This window comes from Berghia stephanieae, chromosome 10, assembly GCF_034508935.2.
Source record: "Berghia stephanieae isolate SIO BIC M18660-M18661 chromosome 10, UCSD_Bste_1.3, whole genome shotgun sequence".
NCBI classification, from domain to species: domain Eukaryota; kingdom Metazoa; phylum Mollusca; class Gastropoda; order Nudibranchia; family Aeolidiidae; genus Berghia; species Berghia stephanieae.
In genome coordinates this window covers 34,145,189-34,162,688 of record NC_088369.1, presented here as the reverse complement: position 1 = coordinate 34,162,688, position 17,500 = coordinate 34,145,189, and the positions used below count along the sequence as shown (strand labels likewise).

General features: G+C 36.5%; 1 protein-coding gene across 1 annotated transcript in view; it reads left to right on the top strand.

The window, feature by feature from the left end:
* Positions 1–3,956, top strand: part of LOC144981024 (uncharacterized) — a 342,192-nt gene extending 338,236 nt beyond the window's left edge. Inside the window, exons 10-11 of the mRNA XM_078929090.1 lie at positions 1,055–1,170; positions 1,836–3,956. Of these exons, the coding sequence (XP_078785216.1) occupies positions 1,055–1,170; positions 1,836–3,460 (1,741 nt within the window). The 3' untranslated portion in view covers positions 3,461–3,956. The remainder of the gene's footprint in view (positions 1–1,054; positions 1,171–1,835) is intronic.
* Positions 3,957–17,500: the final 13,544 nt, after the last annotated feature.

The following is a 17,500-nucleotide window of genomic DNA, read 5'->3' as shown; positions in this document are numbered from 1 at the left end:
TGGTGGCGGTGTTTCCCACCTTTGCTCTAGCTCTGTTCAACGCCACCCAATCTTTTCTCTTGAGGTCTGTGCCTGCTGGGACCTTTTCTGTTGGGGGCTGGAGGGCATCGTTTGCTGTCTTGTCCCATTCTACCCATTTGTCCAGGCGGTAGAATGCTGAGTGGTCTGGGTGAAGGCTCTCTACTGTGAGGAAGCTTTTCCTTGATTTGAGCCTGCTTTTGGGGCAACTGTGGTCATGAAGGGGGTGTCTCTGGTCCATTTCCTGTTTGTATTTTTGTATTTGGGCATGAGTTTCCCTCCGGATGTGTGGTGGGGCTATTCCTGCTGCACGGTAGACCAGTGGTAATGGTGTTGCTCTCAGCTGGCCCGTTACGATCTGGCAGGCGTTGTTGAGCTCGGGGTCTAGCTTGGAGGCATGGCATGATCGGGCCCATACAGCTGAGCAGTACTCCGCAGTTGAGTAGCTGAGGGCCAATGCTGTGGTCCTTAGAGTTTTAGGGTCAAGTAGCAAACGTTCACGTCGTGCTCCTGTAATCCTTCTCTGAAGGAGACTGATTGCTACACTACGCGACCAGAGAGAATAAATTGGGCGGTAAAAGGATGATGATGATGATGATGATATAGGCAGGAGGGAATAATTGGAGGAAGGTAACGAGTTATGTGTGACAAACGAATTTCCGCAAAGCTGAAGGGGAAAATATAAGATACAACTATTGTTAGACCGGCAATGTTATGTTGACTAGAGACTGCAGCCTCAACAAAGCCAAAAAGCGTGTTAGAATCCTAAGTGTTCCGAAATCAGACGCTCATGGGAGGTAACAACCAATTATAAAGATTTTGACAAAAAAATTGCAAATTTGAGTTTTTATATAGCGCAAAATCCACTAAACGTGCCGCACGAGTTCGGTTACCCTGCTCTATCCAGCGTGCCGTATTGCAGAGCAAGCTGGATTTAGGACCTGCTGGAATCCAGTGAATGTTGTATTTAGTTTTGTTCAAGATATAAATAGATCAGTGACACTGTGTTTGTTTTGTTTTTTAACCCTCTTCACAGCAATCCTAACTTCCCAAGAAAACAGACAATGCCACACAACGGCAAAGTAGACAACCCGTTCAAGCATCTGAAATGGCCAAAGTATACTAAGGACTCTCAGGAATATCTACCGCTCAGTAAGTCTTTTTTTGCCTTATCTACACTTAAGAAACACAATTTTAAAATTTTGCCCATAGAACTCGTCCTTCAAATATTGACCGAATACAATGACTTTCATCTTGTCAAAAACTATCAAACCTGACGCTTCAAGGAAGTCTTTGAGGAAGTCCCAGATCTGAGAGTTTTTGATAAGAGGATGGTCATTTTAATCGATTGATATTTGAAGGACGAATTTTCTGGTCAAATTTTTTAAAATTTGAATTTTAAAAATATTACGACGCTTTATTTAGGCTATGATCTCATAAAGTACTTTCTTTGAAGACTAAGAATTGAATAGTGTTCCAAAATGTTTTTTATAACACTCGACACGCAAAGACACCAATACTTAGTTATTTTGAAAATAAGATACACCTATCTTTGGAATGATCGGCTTTATCTTGGTTGAATGACAACAAATGGACTTATTAAAACTTCTCAAACTCAAAAGCGGATAGATTTAAGAATGCTCATGTTTGAGACCCTCTGCCAGGTTGAAGAGATGCTCCAATTGCCATTGTTTCCATTTTGATATGAACTAATCTTATATTGATCTACTGTAACTATTTTGTTTAGGTTTGCCAATTATGATAATTATTGTTTTCAGTATTAATTTTGTATGTTGCTTTACTTTTTCAACCTACAGGCCGACATCCGACAATTCAGCATCATTACCGAGCACAAAAACTAGCGCTATGGCACGATCTTATCCCTAAAATTGACAGAGACGATGGAAAATCGGACCGATCCTCTCACTTGCTCGATAACTGGGACGATGAATCATCCTTCGATGATTTCGGGCGTCTCGTCCCTAACTATGACGACAGTCTATTTCCCTCACCACCGCCCATGCCCCCCACACGCCCCACTCCCATCAAATTCAGCAGTGACCAAACAAGGACAACTCAACCTGATGGTAACGGTTTAACCCTTGGCCCAGATGGTGACAACGGTAACGGTCGCCCTGGGGACGGATCAAACAACGGTAGTAGTGGGGGAGGAACCGGACCTGGTGGGATCACCAGCGAGTCTGTAAAGACCGCGGGAAGCGATTCGGGAACTTCCGGGGCTGGAATACCTTTGAGCATTGTTGTAGCCGTTGGAGGCTCTTTTCTCCTTATAAATCTTCTCATTTTTGCTGGTTTTTGCTACCAGCGAGAGAGGATTCGAAAAATGCGGATTGGAAAACCCGACGAAAGACCTGCACTACATCACTTTGAGGACGCCGATAACAAATTTGATCGAAAACGGCTAGATGGACAGTCTGGACATGTGCAGCAGCATAATTTACTCCATTCTGAGCGGAATTCTTTCGGGGCGAGTTCCCCGGCTCCAACAGCCGCAGAGTGTATGAGTTTGATGTCGTCTGCTGGCTCAACTGCGGTGAATCACAGCAACAGTTATGGTACTCCTAAAAACGGGATCACTCATATCCACAACCCAAGCCCTCAGCCGAGCAATCAGAGCAGAAGTAGGGGAAGTTCTCAGCCACGGACAACTCCGCCCATTGACAATTTGAGCTGCAGTTATAGCGCAGTGCCTACGGAAGTGACATCACCGATTCACCGAGCTGGGAGAGGAGGTAGTGGTAGTGGTTGCAGTAACGATGGGTCCCCATCTGTAGTAGTCATTGGGGATATTAGTGGTGGTGAAGGAGGTGATGGTACCCCTCATCTTGTTTCTGATGATAGCGGAAGACATATTAGTGGTGATACTGGGTGCGGTGCGAGTGGACTGGACATCAGCGGAGGCGACAGTGCAATGGCTAATTATGTAAACAGCAAGCCTCGTTTGGACAATAATATAATGGGCATTGGTTACGTGGGTCACGGCCACACAACTAATCCTCCACCGCCTGCTTATAATTCTGTGGGGAACGCTGTCAGCGGGGGTGGTGGTGGTGGTAGTGGTGTTGGTAATGCGAGTGCTTTTGTTCCAGCTACAAACAAACATAAAGCTAGTGTAGGTTTTACGCGTCCTCTACAAAATTCTACCTCCAGTTTTGGGGATATAGGAGGAGGTGGTGTTGGGAGTAGTAGTGTTGGCAGCGGTGGGGGTGGGGCTGGTGGGCTGACCACATTCGGCCCTGGTTATTCTGGTATGGGTAGATCTCGAGAAGGTCCTGCGTTGAGCAGTCCTGGTAGTAATGGTAATGGTAATGGTGTTAGTGGTGGTGGTGGTGGTGGCGGCGGTGGTGGTGGTGATGGAAATGTTGTATATAAAACAATAAACAAGTCGGGTAACCCTACCAATGCAGTTACGATAGTTTAGCGATGTTTTGATCATGATGTCCAGAATAGTGTAAAAGTGAGTATCTATATGAAAAACACAATTTTGAGGATGATATTATTCCTCTCCATCTTCAACTGCACGATACACGATTTTTAAAAATGTTTGTCTTGATTCTTATTTTTCAAGATGGTGCCGACACCACCGAATCAGAAATTGTGGGGGAAATCATAGATGTCACATAATATTAGTTAAGCTATTACATTATGAACCTGATTAGGGGGGGGAGACTTTTTTGATTACATGATCCTTGTGTTTCTAAATGAAAAGAAAGAGACGTTTGTCGTGCAGTATGAGTAGCTAGTTCATAATCCGTCCTATCCTCATTGATTATCGTTATGTTAACAGGTTAACTGTCGTACTATGTAAAAACACATAATATTTAAACATGTGACCAGAAAACTCGTCCTTCAAATATCGATCGATTTAAATAAATATTGTCAAAAACTCTCAAACTGGGGACTTCTCGATTGATCGGGTTTGATGGTTTTTGCCACGATGAGGGTCATTTAAATCGATCGATATTTATTATTAATAATAATAATAATAATAATAAATGACATTTATATAGCGCTTTACCCCGTAGTCACATGCTCTAAGCGCTTTACATTGATATAAAACAAAACATATTACAGTGAGACAAGTGTGAAGGAAACGTGATACGAATTCAATTTAACAACAACAAAATATGAAAATAATATTGCAACATTATGACGTATTAACTCACTCAATCCTAGATATTTTTGCCACTTTTCAAAATTAAAAAAAAAATGTGGTAAAATGAGCATGTGCATATAATATAGTTTTATTCAACTACCATTAACGTATAAAAACTAGAAACATTAGCTTTAATACTACGCCTATAATTTGTCACAAAAAAATGTAATAAATGGGTAATAGGTGGGTAATAATAGAAGGGTAAAAGTAACCCGGGTAAACTAGAGATATAGTCGGTGTTAGGGTTGACTGAGTTAAAGGACGAGTTTTCTGGCCAGCTTTTTAAATATTATTTTTATTTTCCAGAAGTACGACACTTAACGGGTTAATCGTCGTCAGAAGCAGCATAATAACTCGTATATTATCGAAATTTAAATTATTATAAATGTTACTCATCATGTGTTTGACAACAAGATTGGTTTGACGAAACGTCTGGCTTTTCGAATCATAATAAGGGTCAGTGTGGATGAGCCACTAAATTCATGATTATTTCAATGTTGTACTCAATCATTGTATATATATATATATTTCATAAGAGTTCTTGCATATTTTATCAAGTTGAACAAATTTTAATAAGTGTGCGAGATCAAATGACACTCACAGCGCAAATGATTCTAATATTTGGTCAATGTGTTTGCCATCTATTGCGTTCGAGGTGCACTTATTTACAGGGCTGATAACACAATTCCTTATGGGCTCATTGTTGTAATGGAAATCTCAAAAAATAAATCAATGACACAAATTATTGTCCATTACAACAATGTGAAACTAGTTAAAAACTAGGCCCATTAGTGGGTTCGGATGTCAGACCTGCATATATGTACACGTCGATTGTGTCCCTTTGTTGTGCTCCTCCACACGATACAAACTATGACAATGAGGACGACTCAGATGGAAACAGAATTTCTTGGCGCTTTATGGGTTTTGCGATTGGATAATACTCACAAATTACACAAGACATGGAAAATAAGAATCATATCATCACATCATAATCGTCAATGGCTAATAGGTAAAAAGATATTTAAATGACCTGTTCGTATTGCAAATACAAATATATAACAGTTATACAAACATGGAAAAGATCAAATTGATGCATGATTTTTATAAATAAATCACAACTGTGGGCTACCATCCCACATAAAGGGGGGGGGGGGGGGGGGGGTGGGGGGGGGTACTTTATAATCAATACTTAATCATTAGTTAAGAGAAAAAAGCCCTCATTCATTCAATAGAATTAGAGGAAGTTGGGAATCAGGGAAATAACAGTGAATCACTTGAACACAGAAATCCTGGAAAATAGATCATACAGCCTGTTTAAAAAATATCAATAAATTATGATGATGATGGTGATAATAATAATAATAATAATAATAATAATAATAATAATAATAATAATAATAATAATAATAATAATAATAATAATAATAATAATAATAATAATAAATATAACAATAATGATGAAGATGATGGAGATGATGAAAAACTGAAATTGAAGTTGAAGAAGGAACTTAATTTTTAGAACTTTTTAATGAACCAAGGAGGGTAACTCAATGATAAGAGATATTTTTTAAAAGATGTCCGCATTATCTCCCTTGTCCTACAATTGAGACAATCAGCACAACAGCAATTAATTTCTGAAACGACTGTGAATGCTTTCTATATCTGAAAAAAAAATAATAATAAATGAAAGTTAATATCTGTATTACGGCTTTAGCCATATGGTAGACTTTTTTTTTTAAAAGGCAAACAACTAAACACCACGAAGTTTAACTGAAATCCTGGGCATTTTTTATGGGTTATCAAAACAAACCGTTCAACCCAAGAAATAGAATATGGAATACATGACCGTTCGTCTCAAAATGTGTTATGGCGGGATCAAGCTGATGCTCCCAATAATTCACCAGTTTACTATCATGCTCTTGAAAGTCACGTATTTAAAACTTGGCCAGAAAACTTGTCCTTCATATATCGATCGGGTGTAATATGTGGTCTAGTGGTATGACACTCGCTTTCGGATTAGAAGGTCTTTGGTTCGAGCCTCGCTCGGCGCATAGTGTTGTCCTTGGAGAAGGTTCTTTACTCACATTCTCTCACCGAACTCAGGTGTAAATTGAGTACCTGGCCGTTAACAGCGTTGTCTCTGTCCGAAAAAATGTAATATCGTCTAACAGGAGTCATGTCCCGTCCTACATGTTAAATGTTGCTGTTGGCCAAGGACCCCTTGTAATGTCCTTTGAGCACGGTTAGTGGATATTGCGCAATATAAAAGCTCATTTTAAACAATCAAATGAATCTCATCTTGGCAAACACTCTCAAATCTGAGACTTCAATGAAGACTTGTCGAAGTCTCAGGTTTGAGAGTTTTTGCCAAGATGAGGTTCATTTAGATCGCTCGATTTTTGAGGTCACGTTTTCTTGCCAATTTTGGAATATTTGATTTTCCAGAGTAAGGCAGTTGACAGTTCAAAATTTAAGTTTAATTCATTTTTAGATTGAGTAGATATAATTGCCTTCATTGATTAGATTGTTGTTTGTTTGTTTTTTTCAGATTAAAAAAAATAATTAACTTATTAATTCTGATTGTTTTTAATTAAACTCAATTTTTTATTGATCGTGTTTAATCGGCTATAAAACCAGTTTAACTCTGTGGCTCTCATATATGTGACCTGTTGGCTCAAAACGGGTATTGTATGGGGAGAACATAATGCTTTCCACTTATAAGTTCAACTTAAAAGACATAAGCTAGAATGAGTTCATTCATTGAAAAGAGTGCGTTTTTCTTTTTCTTCACGTTCAGAATTTAAAATTTTCCAATCTGGATCTTTTTGGTTTATGTCAATTTTCTGTATTTAGACCATTCAGGTATAATCGAAAATTGACAACAAGTAAATTCTCCAATATCTGTTCTATAATCCTTTTTATCAACTAGTTCATTCCTATGATTTAATATACCAGAGGTTTTGCGTTGGTTACTATAATTGTGATCAATTGCATCAAATTGTCTTTTGGCGAAGAAGATCCTACTGGAAATTAAATTTATAGCAACAAAAAAAAAAAATAGGCAAAGGTAAAGTTGAATTGGTTTACTGACAAATGTTTACACTGTTTCTTAAAATACAAAAATGGAGGACGAAGGGAGAAAAAAAAAAACACACCAAAGAAGCAAACGGACCCTCAAACATATAAGCTAAAATTACATATACCTGATTATTTTTAATTTTAAAAGTCAATTCCCGATATCTGATACTTCCCGAACACAACATAATTTGGATGTAATTGGTCTGAATTGGACAATCAGACTTGATAATAGTTATATCCACATTTTGATTCCGAGTACGGATATGACGTCATGATTATATGTTGTCCCGTCCTGTTTTATGTTTAGAGTATTTTTGTCGAATTAATTGAAGATCATATCAATCAAATTTCATATCTAATTCATTTTGTGTATAATACATTATCTTCACTTTATGACATCCATTGACAAGTACTGACATATCATCAATATTTGTTCTGGTTAGAAAACATTTACTTTGTATATCGATCGACGTGTACTTATCTGTGCGGCTATGTGGTCTAGTGGTATGACACTCGCTTTCGGACATGAAAGTCCTGGGTTCGAGCCTCGCTCGGCGCATAGTTGAGTCCTTGGAGAAGGCTCTTTACTCGCATTCTCTCACCGTACTCAGGTGTAAAATGAGTACCTGGCTGTAAACAGCGTTGTCTCTGTCCGAAAAAATTGTAACATCGCCTAACAGACATTGTCACGTCCTAAATGATAAATGTTGCTGTTGGCCAGGGACCCCTTGTAAAGCGCTTTGAGCACATTTAGTGGATATTGCGCTATATAAAAGCTCAATTATTATTAATATTATTTGTAGGCCTGATAACCCAAATTGTTTTGGGCTTATTGTTTTGATGGAATCACCGTCAAATCGACACAAGATACTATCCATTACATCAAAATTAAATAAAGCCTGTCATTGCGTTCTGTTATCAGACCTGCAATATGTTCACGTCGATATCAATGAATTAAAATGAGCTCCAGCACCCCGTTTTAAAAAAAAATAAATAGATGAATTCAAGGATGTCGCGAGTTTAAGAGTTTTCGACGAATTGGGGTTGGTCTTTCGCTTTCTTTATACATTCAATAAAATGAGCACATGCCTACGCATCAATATAGGTAAAGCAACATACCTCGTACCCAGGATGAAAACCTGAAAAGGTGTGTGCGTCTATGAAACAGTGAAAGATACTTTGATTTACCCGAGATGTGTTGTGTTTTACCTTTTATTGAACGCTGTGGCTATTTTTACAGTCCCTTAAAGATGGTTCTCGGGGATGTTTTTACATTTAAACTGCGTCGCTCGTCTATTATTATTATTATTATTATTTAAATAGCAATAATAACACATTGGGAGAATGATTGCTCAAGGTAAAGATTCAACAAAAAATATGCGGAAGAGGGAGACAGAGGATGGATTACATTGACAATCTGAACGCATGGATTGGTGGAGGATGAACAGGAATCGAGCTATTGAGAAGATCTGAGGACAAATATGGTTGGAGGTACATAGACATGATCGCCGATGTCTGCAACAGGCCTGGCACTTGATGATGATGAATTGTTTGTTATGCCCCAAAAGAGGATAAGACTGAGGACGAGAAATAAAGCTTTTACATTTATGATAAGCTAAATCAAACGGTAAAAGAGACTACAAAGTGTGGTGTTACCTATAATAATGCTTGGTGGCCGAAACGCAAAGGTTGGACGAGATAATGCTTGTAAAAATAATCCCGAGAACCATCTTTATGTGACTTGTTAAAATAACCACTGCGTTTATTGAAACAACAATGTTTCCTGTCAGACTCCGAACATAAAACAACACATTAAAAAAAAATGGCCCAGAAAAATCCCCTTCAAATATTGACCGATTGAAATGATCTTCATGTTGTCCAAAAATTCTCAAACCTGAGGTTTCGTTGAAGTCTTAGGTTTGAGAGATTTTTTTTAAAGATATGAGAATTATTTCAATTAATCGGTATTTTAATTAAAAGATGAGTTTTCTGGTCAACAGTTTCATAATGTGTTTGTTCTTTTCAACATGTGTCGGTGTGAAGTAAACGTTTTCTGAATGGATTGAAGACGTGCTGTTTCTTTACAGTGTGCGACAGTAATTTGTGTTTTGGAATTGTTTACATTTGACATTTTGTATGTTTTACATTTAGATTCAATGACTGTCTGGACGAATTTAGAAGACAAAATAATCCTATAAGTGAGTCAGGAATATTTTCATAAAGATGTATCTCCATATGCATTACACTGGTGTAATTTTGACGTAACTTATTTTCCAAGTGGCCTTAGCATCACGGTCTATTATTGCTATGATGATGACATGCTTGTATAAATATGAATACTATTATGATATATAATGTCTATGATATTTCCATCACGAGTTCTATCTTTTGTTATTACATTTTTGTATATGTAAGAATCATTGCCATGACTTTTTGCACTGAGTACTTGACGAATAGGGTTCCGAGGTGGTGACGTCACTTCCTCTTAACAACGCTCACAAGAACCAGAAGTGGTTCTTACTTGGAAATCCGTAAAACCGATTGGCCTTCCTCTCAGAGCTATGTCGTCAATCTGGTGCAACACAATGAACCATTTTAGCAAAGAAAAGTTCGGCCAATAGGCTTCAACAGTTGTGACGTCATTTCCTCCATAATGACGCATAGAACAATGGCGGACGCCCTTATGAAATACTTCTTCGATGAGCATAAAAGTGTATCCAGAGGAGAAACACATTATAAATCTGACCATGTTTTGACTTTTATACATTTGATCACATGACATGTGAAAAAGTTATAGTCAGCATGAAGAATAAAAAGCACCTATTTTCTTTGTTTAGAACCAAGCTGCTCGTTGCTGGGGGCGGACGTGACATCATACTCTTGAATCCTATTTGCTTTAAAAAAAAAAAAAAAGTAATTGTGTTCGTAGTAAAGACCACAGCTTGATTGAATCGGAAAGTCCGTTGCTAGGCAGAGTAGGTGTGACGTCACACTTTTTGTCGCCTTTTGTATTACAAGCTGTCTATTTTATTTATGACACATTTATAATATAGGGTGTCGTATTGATTTTTTTGGTTTGTGAGATGTTTTCGTGATACCAGTAATGAATAATATAATAGTCTTAAGAAATAATCCTTTTTTTCAGAGTTCATAGTCAGTCAGACCATGAAGTTCAGCCAATCAAATGCTCACTTGTCTGGTCCAAGCTAGCAAATCTATAACTAAGCCGTATTAGAATTTATGATTTTTGGTTATTAAACCCATAATAGTTAATAAATTCAATGTCGGAATGTAGGTATGGTGAATGATTAAATTTGTTATTAACCCTATTTTTTTGTTTCCATAAATCAAAATGTTGTTGGCTACCTCTATTTTGACATTGAAATTAAATCCACAGTGTTACAGTTTCATTTTTTTAAAAATGACTCAATTTTATTATATTTTAACAACACTTCCGGTCGCTGTCTTTTATAGTTTTGATCACATATAGTTGTTTTCCAGCCGTAATTTCTTAGAGCGAACATAGCATGCTTGAAGCCTAGGTGTATCTTCATATCGCGGGCAATGGCATTTTCTTTCTACCCTCTAAACAGGACATTAGTCTATCTCTGATCATTTGTGTACAAAATCACACAGTAAGCTAAAACTGTTACTTTTGTGAGTTAGTTAAGTGAGCTAGGGATTGATCTATCACAACCTTGTTTTGAAAAGACCATTCATTTTTATTTTGTGTGTGTGTCTGTGTATGCGTGTGTGTATGTATATATATATATATATATATATATATATATATATATATATATATATACATATATATATATATATATATATATATATATATATATATATATATATATATATATATATATATAAACATACATATATACATATATTTTTTTTTCAAAGGCCCCCAGCTGTATTCTTTAAGCATGCTTCGTGTTTTAAACCCCTTTTGTCTGTTTGTCCCAACCCATGTTGCTTCTGCTCTACTATCCTAGAATGCGAATTTTGCCCAGGCCCCTGCATAATGTCTTGGCCCAATTAGAAGTGATGGCAACTTCTGAACTTTGTGTTTGTAATTGGAAAACTACTCGTAATTATTTTTTATTATAAGACATCTCTATCACTCTCTCTCTCTCTCTCTCTCTCTCTCTCTCTCTCTCTCTCTCTCTCTCTCTCTCTCTCTCTCTCTCTCTCTCTCTCTCTCTATCTCTCTCTCTCTCTCTCTATCTCTTTCGGTGTACAACAGGCTTGAACTCATTTCTGTTTTCGCTCTTTAAACAAATTGATTACTTAATATTATCAATACCTTAAGACCCTTGTAATTTGTAAATCTATATTCTGAATTCATAATTCTCTCTTTTTCTTTTTTACTATAATGTTCCTCTGTGTGATGTGTGTATTGTGTGTGAGTGTGTGTGCGTTTGGGCGACAGAGAGAGAGAGAGAGAGAGAGAGAGAGTGTGTGTGTGTGTGTGTGTGTGTGTATGTGTGTATGTTTATTATGAACATGTTCGCTGTGAATTTTGCAGGAACATTGAATGCGGAGAATGTGTTTATTGTTATTATTATTATTATTATTATTATTATTATTATTATTATTATTATTATTATTATTATTATTATTATTATTATTATTGTTATCATCATTATTATTATTATTATTATTATTATTATTATTATTATTATTATTATTATTATTATTATTATTATTATTATTATTATTATTATTATTATTATTTTATTATTATTATTATCATTATCACAATCATCATTATCATCACCTTCATCATCATCATCATCATCATCATCATCATCATCATCATCATCATCATCATCATAATCATCATCATCATCATCATCATCCTCATCATCATAATCATCATCAAAATATTATAATCAACATCATCATTATTATTATTATTATTATTATTATTATTATTATTATTATTATTATTATTATTATTATTATTATTATTATTATTATTATTATTATAATTATCATCATCATCATCATCATCATCGTCATCATCATCATCATCATCATATCGGAAATACAAATTTTCATTGATCGAATTCACGTCATAGTCTTGTATGGAAAGTTGCAATGAAAATGAGGTTTTAATGCTGTAATTAAATTTTGAGTGAGTTATCAATAAATTTTAATGATCATGATGGGTTCAATGCTCGTTATTTATTTATTGTTATAATTTGATGGTAATGCTAGTAACGACGACGATGATGATAATGATGATGATTATGATGATGATGGTAATGATGATGGTGATGATGACTATGATGATAATGATGATGATTAGGAGAAGGATGAAGATTACGATGATGATGATGAGAAGGAGGACGAGGAGGAGGACGATGAGGAGGCGGAGAAGGAGGAAGACGAGGAGGAGGAGGAGATGGAGGGGAGGAGGAGGAGGATGTTTTGAAGAATGAGGAGAATGAGGAGGTTGAGGAGGAGGATGGTTAAGATAAGCTAATGACCATGACAATGATGATTTGGGTGGTGAAAATTATGACGATATTGATGATGACGATAATAATGATGATGGTGACAGCGGTGGTGAGAGTGGTATAATGATTGTGATGATGATGATAATGATGATGATGATGATGATGATGATGATGATGATGATGATGATGATGATGATGGGGTTGATGGTGACCGAAATGATGAAGATAATGATATGATGATGATAATGATGATAATAGATAAATAGAGAGGTGAGAGAAAGATAGAGAAATGAGTTTGGTGGATGAGGAAGAAATGGAAAACGTAGACATTGAATGGAGTAGCAAAAGAGATAAAAGAACAAGTCAAACACTTCTGTTTATTATTTCCTTTTCATCACCTCATTGAGCCTCTTTTTACATTCTCACTCGCATCACAATAATTTGAACACACCCTCGATTTATAGCTCAAAATAATGACTGTGTACTCACATACACAAGTCAACCTTTGATGCTTCCAACCTAAAAAAATATAGTCATAAACATGAACAGCATAACCATCGTCATCGAAATATAATATAATAATATATAAATATCTTTGAATACATACTGCCTTTCGTTGCTGTGCACGTGCAGAACACACCATTAACGCCAGAAGCATTACCTGTGTGTATGTGTGTGTGTGTGTGTGTGTTGTGTGTATGCGTGTGTGTGTGTGATAAAATAGACAAGGTCGGTAAGCCGGCACTTAGAGATGCTCTAGTTAGTTGCACTTTTTTCCCTTGGTACCAACCAGTTACGGGAAATTTACGGCCGTCCATCATTTAAGACCGAATACATATCGTTCCTTTCTTTAAAAATTCTTACTCTCGTTCAACTTACGGTCATCCTGATTATTATTATTATTATTATTATTATTATTATTATTATTATTATTATTATTATTATTATTATTATTATTATTATTATTATTATTATTATTATTATTTGTAGTAGTAGTAGTAGTAGTAGTAGTAGTAGTAGTAGTAGTAGTAGTAGTAGTAGTAGTAGTAGTAGTAGTAGTAGTAGTAGCAGTATTATTATTATTGTTATTATTATTATTATTATTATTATTATTATTATTATTATTATTATTATTATTATTATTATTATTATTATCATTAGTTATTTATTATGTTATGGTTATCATCATTATCATTATCATCACCATCTCATCATCATCATCATCATCATCATCATCATCATTATCATCATGATGATGATGATGATCATCATCATCATCATCATCATCATCATCAGCAGCAGCAGCAGCAGCAGCAGCAGCAGCAGCGGCAGCGGCGGCAGCATCATCATCATAATCATCATAATTACGACTCCTACCAGTACAGTCCTACATTATACATTTACCTCTGAACTGTTGAGATCCTGTGAGGGAATATGAGTAAAGAGCCTCTCCGAGGACTCAACTATGGGACTCGAATCCAGATCTTGCGATCCGAGGCAAGTACCTACCATACTACAATACAACATGGCAGCAAGAGAAAGAATTTAGTGGGATACAGAAAACATGTAGAGGGGGGGGGTAGAGAGAGGGAGAGAGAGAGAGAGAGAGAGAGAGAGAGAGAGAGAGAGAGAGAATGAGAGAGTGAGATGGGGTGTGGTGTGTGTGTGTGTGTGTGTGTGTGTGTGTTTGTTTGTGTGCCGGGGGGTAAAAGATAAAGATACGTAAAATGAGAGATTATCAGGGTGGAATTGGGAAGAAAATAAGAAAAAGATCTGGTTGAGTTACTTAATTTTGTCAGCGACAGATGCACTGCACTTTAAGTAAATCCATTTGCGGGTATCACGTGCTTGTGAGGTCAGAGCATAGTTATGGCTCATACTCAGAAAACATGGTATAATACCACAGAACCGTTCACTTTTACTGTGTCAAGTGGGTATCAATAACAATCTCTATCCCCCCCCCCCCCCCCCCCCCAATCCTAACGTTCTACCAGCTGGTATATCGGTAACGGTAAACCGTTTAGCCCATCAATATCAAAAATATCACTCCGATATTAAAACTAAATAAAAAAGTAATTGTGTCAGTGCATGATATAACCAGTCGGAAGGTGAAAATTCTGGATTTGCAATGTTTAAAATTAATTTTCTGAAAGAATATGCTCCTCAGCGCATTTTAATCTTTATTTGAAGTAAATCGGGTGATTGTTCATGAAGTTCTGGTCAGATGTATAGGAAAGGTATCCAGCAACTTTTCTCAAATTTCATACTTTTTCAAACTTGACTAGCTGTGGAAAATTATAAGTGAAATTAAGCTTTGATATTTCCCGACAATAAAGAAAAAAGATTTATTTAATCATTTTTGACAAGATCTCATTTTGGATAAAAATTGACCTTCTAACTTAACTTGGCAATATTTCAGTTCAAACTTTTCACCATCCGACAGATTATATCATTCACTGTAGATAACAATTTTGTTAATAAGCATTGAATCGAGGCGTGTACGCGTTGAACACATTGTTAATTTGGACCAGCTGCCTTCAAATATATATTTAGTTTTAAGATCGGAGTGATATTTTTGATATTGGTGAGCTAAACGGTTTACCGGTCACAGTTTTGTGTTTTGGTATATATCTTAAATTTGGCTGGCCGATGTTGTATTTTATATAAAGACATAGCATCAATTAAAGATCATTTGTTTTTACAATCTGTTAGTATTGAGCTTTTTTTTTTTAGCTTTATATAGCGTAATATCCACTAAATCTACTCAAAGCGCTTTACAAGGGGTCCATGGTCAACAGCAACATTTAACATGTAGGAAGGGACATGACGCCTATAAGGCGATATTATAATTTTTCGGACAAAGACAACGCTGTTAACGGTAAGGTATTCATTTTACACCTGATTACTGTGAGAGAATGTGAGTAAAGAGCATTTTCCAAGCACTCAACTATGCGCCGAGCGCGAAGCTCGAACCCAGGACCTTCCGATCCGAAAGCGAGTGTCATACCACTAGTCCACAAAGCCGCACGTGACGTACTTTACATACGTACAACAATGAATGTCAAATCTAGCATCTTCACCTCTTCCCTTGCTGGAGGCATCCCTACAAACTAACAAACAAACTGACATTAATCTTACTTCTAATGGTCTACATCGACTTGCACTTATTTGCAGATCTGATAACCCAATGGGAGCGATCTATATTAATGTTTTCGTCCAACCAAGTCATCAATCACATGATTTGTTGCTGTCCAATGGTTGGATATTTCTTAACAAATGTAAACACGCTGCTTTGTTTACAAATGTTTTTAACATACCCATGTGTCAAGCTGAATCAAATGACCAATCGTGATGTTTCAAAAGCTGTGAACACTTTTCACTATGTGGGTCACTTTGAGCACATTTTGCAATGTGCAATGACCTCGGTCAGACCTGCATGTTTGTAGATGTCGGGTCACATGATATGTTGTGTATATCACAACCCACCTTGTATGAGACTAATATAACCAAATCAAATTCTAAATTTGCCTTAGAAGTCGTTAATTAATACAAATATTAATTGACGAATGCGTTTTGGTAAAATACTCACATCATCCGCCAACCAGATATAATGTACCAACACACAAAACTATGTATAACCTTGACCGTTTATAGATAGAAAGCGCTTGGGTAAGAAGCTCATAACATTGCCATCCGGAAGTATAACGGACCAAAACACAAAACTGTGTGTATCCATGAACGTTTATAGATAGAATGCGCTTGGCCAAGGAGTTCACAACATTGCCATCCGGAAGTATAAAGGACCAATACACAAACTCTGTGTAACCATGAACTTTTATAGTCTGGTTAATACAGTTTATTGAGAACAACTCACAAACGCGGATGGCAAAAACAATAACAAAGGCCTGAGTGACGTCATCTGCATACTATCTATAGATAGTTCGAAGATGACGTCACTCAGGTCTTTGTTATTGTTTTTTGCCATCCGCATTTATGAGTAATGCTCACTGAACTGTATTAACCTGACTATAAACGCTCATGGATACACACAGTTTTGTGTGTTGGCTACACAAGCTTTACCTGCTTGATGGTATGTATTGAAGTAAAATACCACTGTTCTACCGCTTGATCAATAGACACTTAGATAACCACGCCTCTCGGACAGGCTTCATAATGTAAACAATGGCAGTGATTGGAAAACATCGCGAACTACACTATCAATGGCATGTGCCTAAGTACAATAGCCCATTGTTCAACCGCGAGATCAATAGAACCAACACAGAAAACTATTTGTAAATTTAAACGTTTAAAAATGATCGAGAGAATCGTGTGTTACTAATCACCCACATGGCGGTTTTAAAACAATTAGTATGGTCAGAGAGAGGTCGATTTCATTCACGTAATTGTTTATAAACAGCCAACCCATGCTTGTCCGTCCAGTTTGAAGGTGTGTCACAAATTCCATGTTTTGATTGGTCAAAAATCTACTGGTTAATTGCTCTTCAATCTTAAATAGATGCTGTGCGCTTGGCTAAGAAACTCACAACATTGCCATCCGGAAATATAACGGACCAACACACAAAACTATCATGTAACCTTGAACTTTTATAGTCCGGTTAATACAGTTTAGTGAGAATTATAAACATGGATGACAAAAAACATAACAAAGCCCTGAGTGACGTCAACGTCGATCTATCTATAGATATACCAGTATGGTTAGCTTTAAAAAAAAAGAAGAAATTTATAGCATGGATGGGAT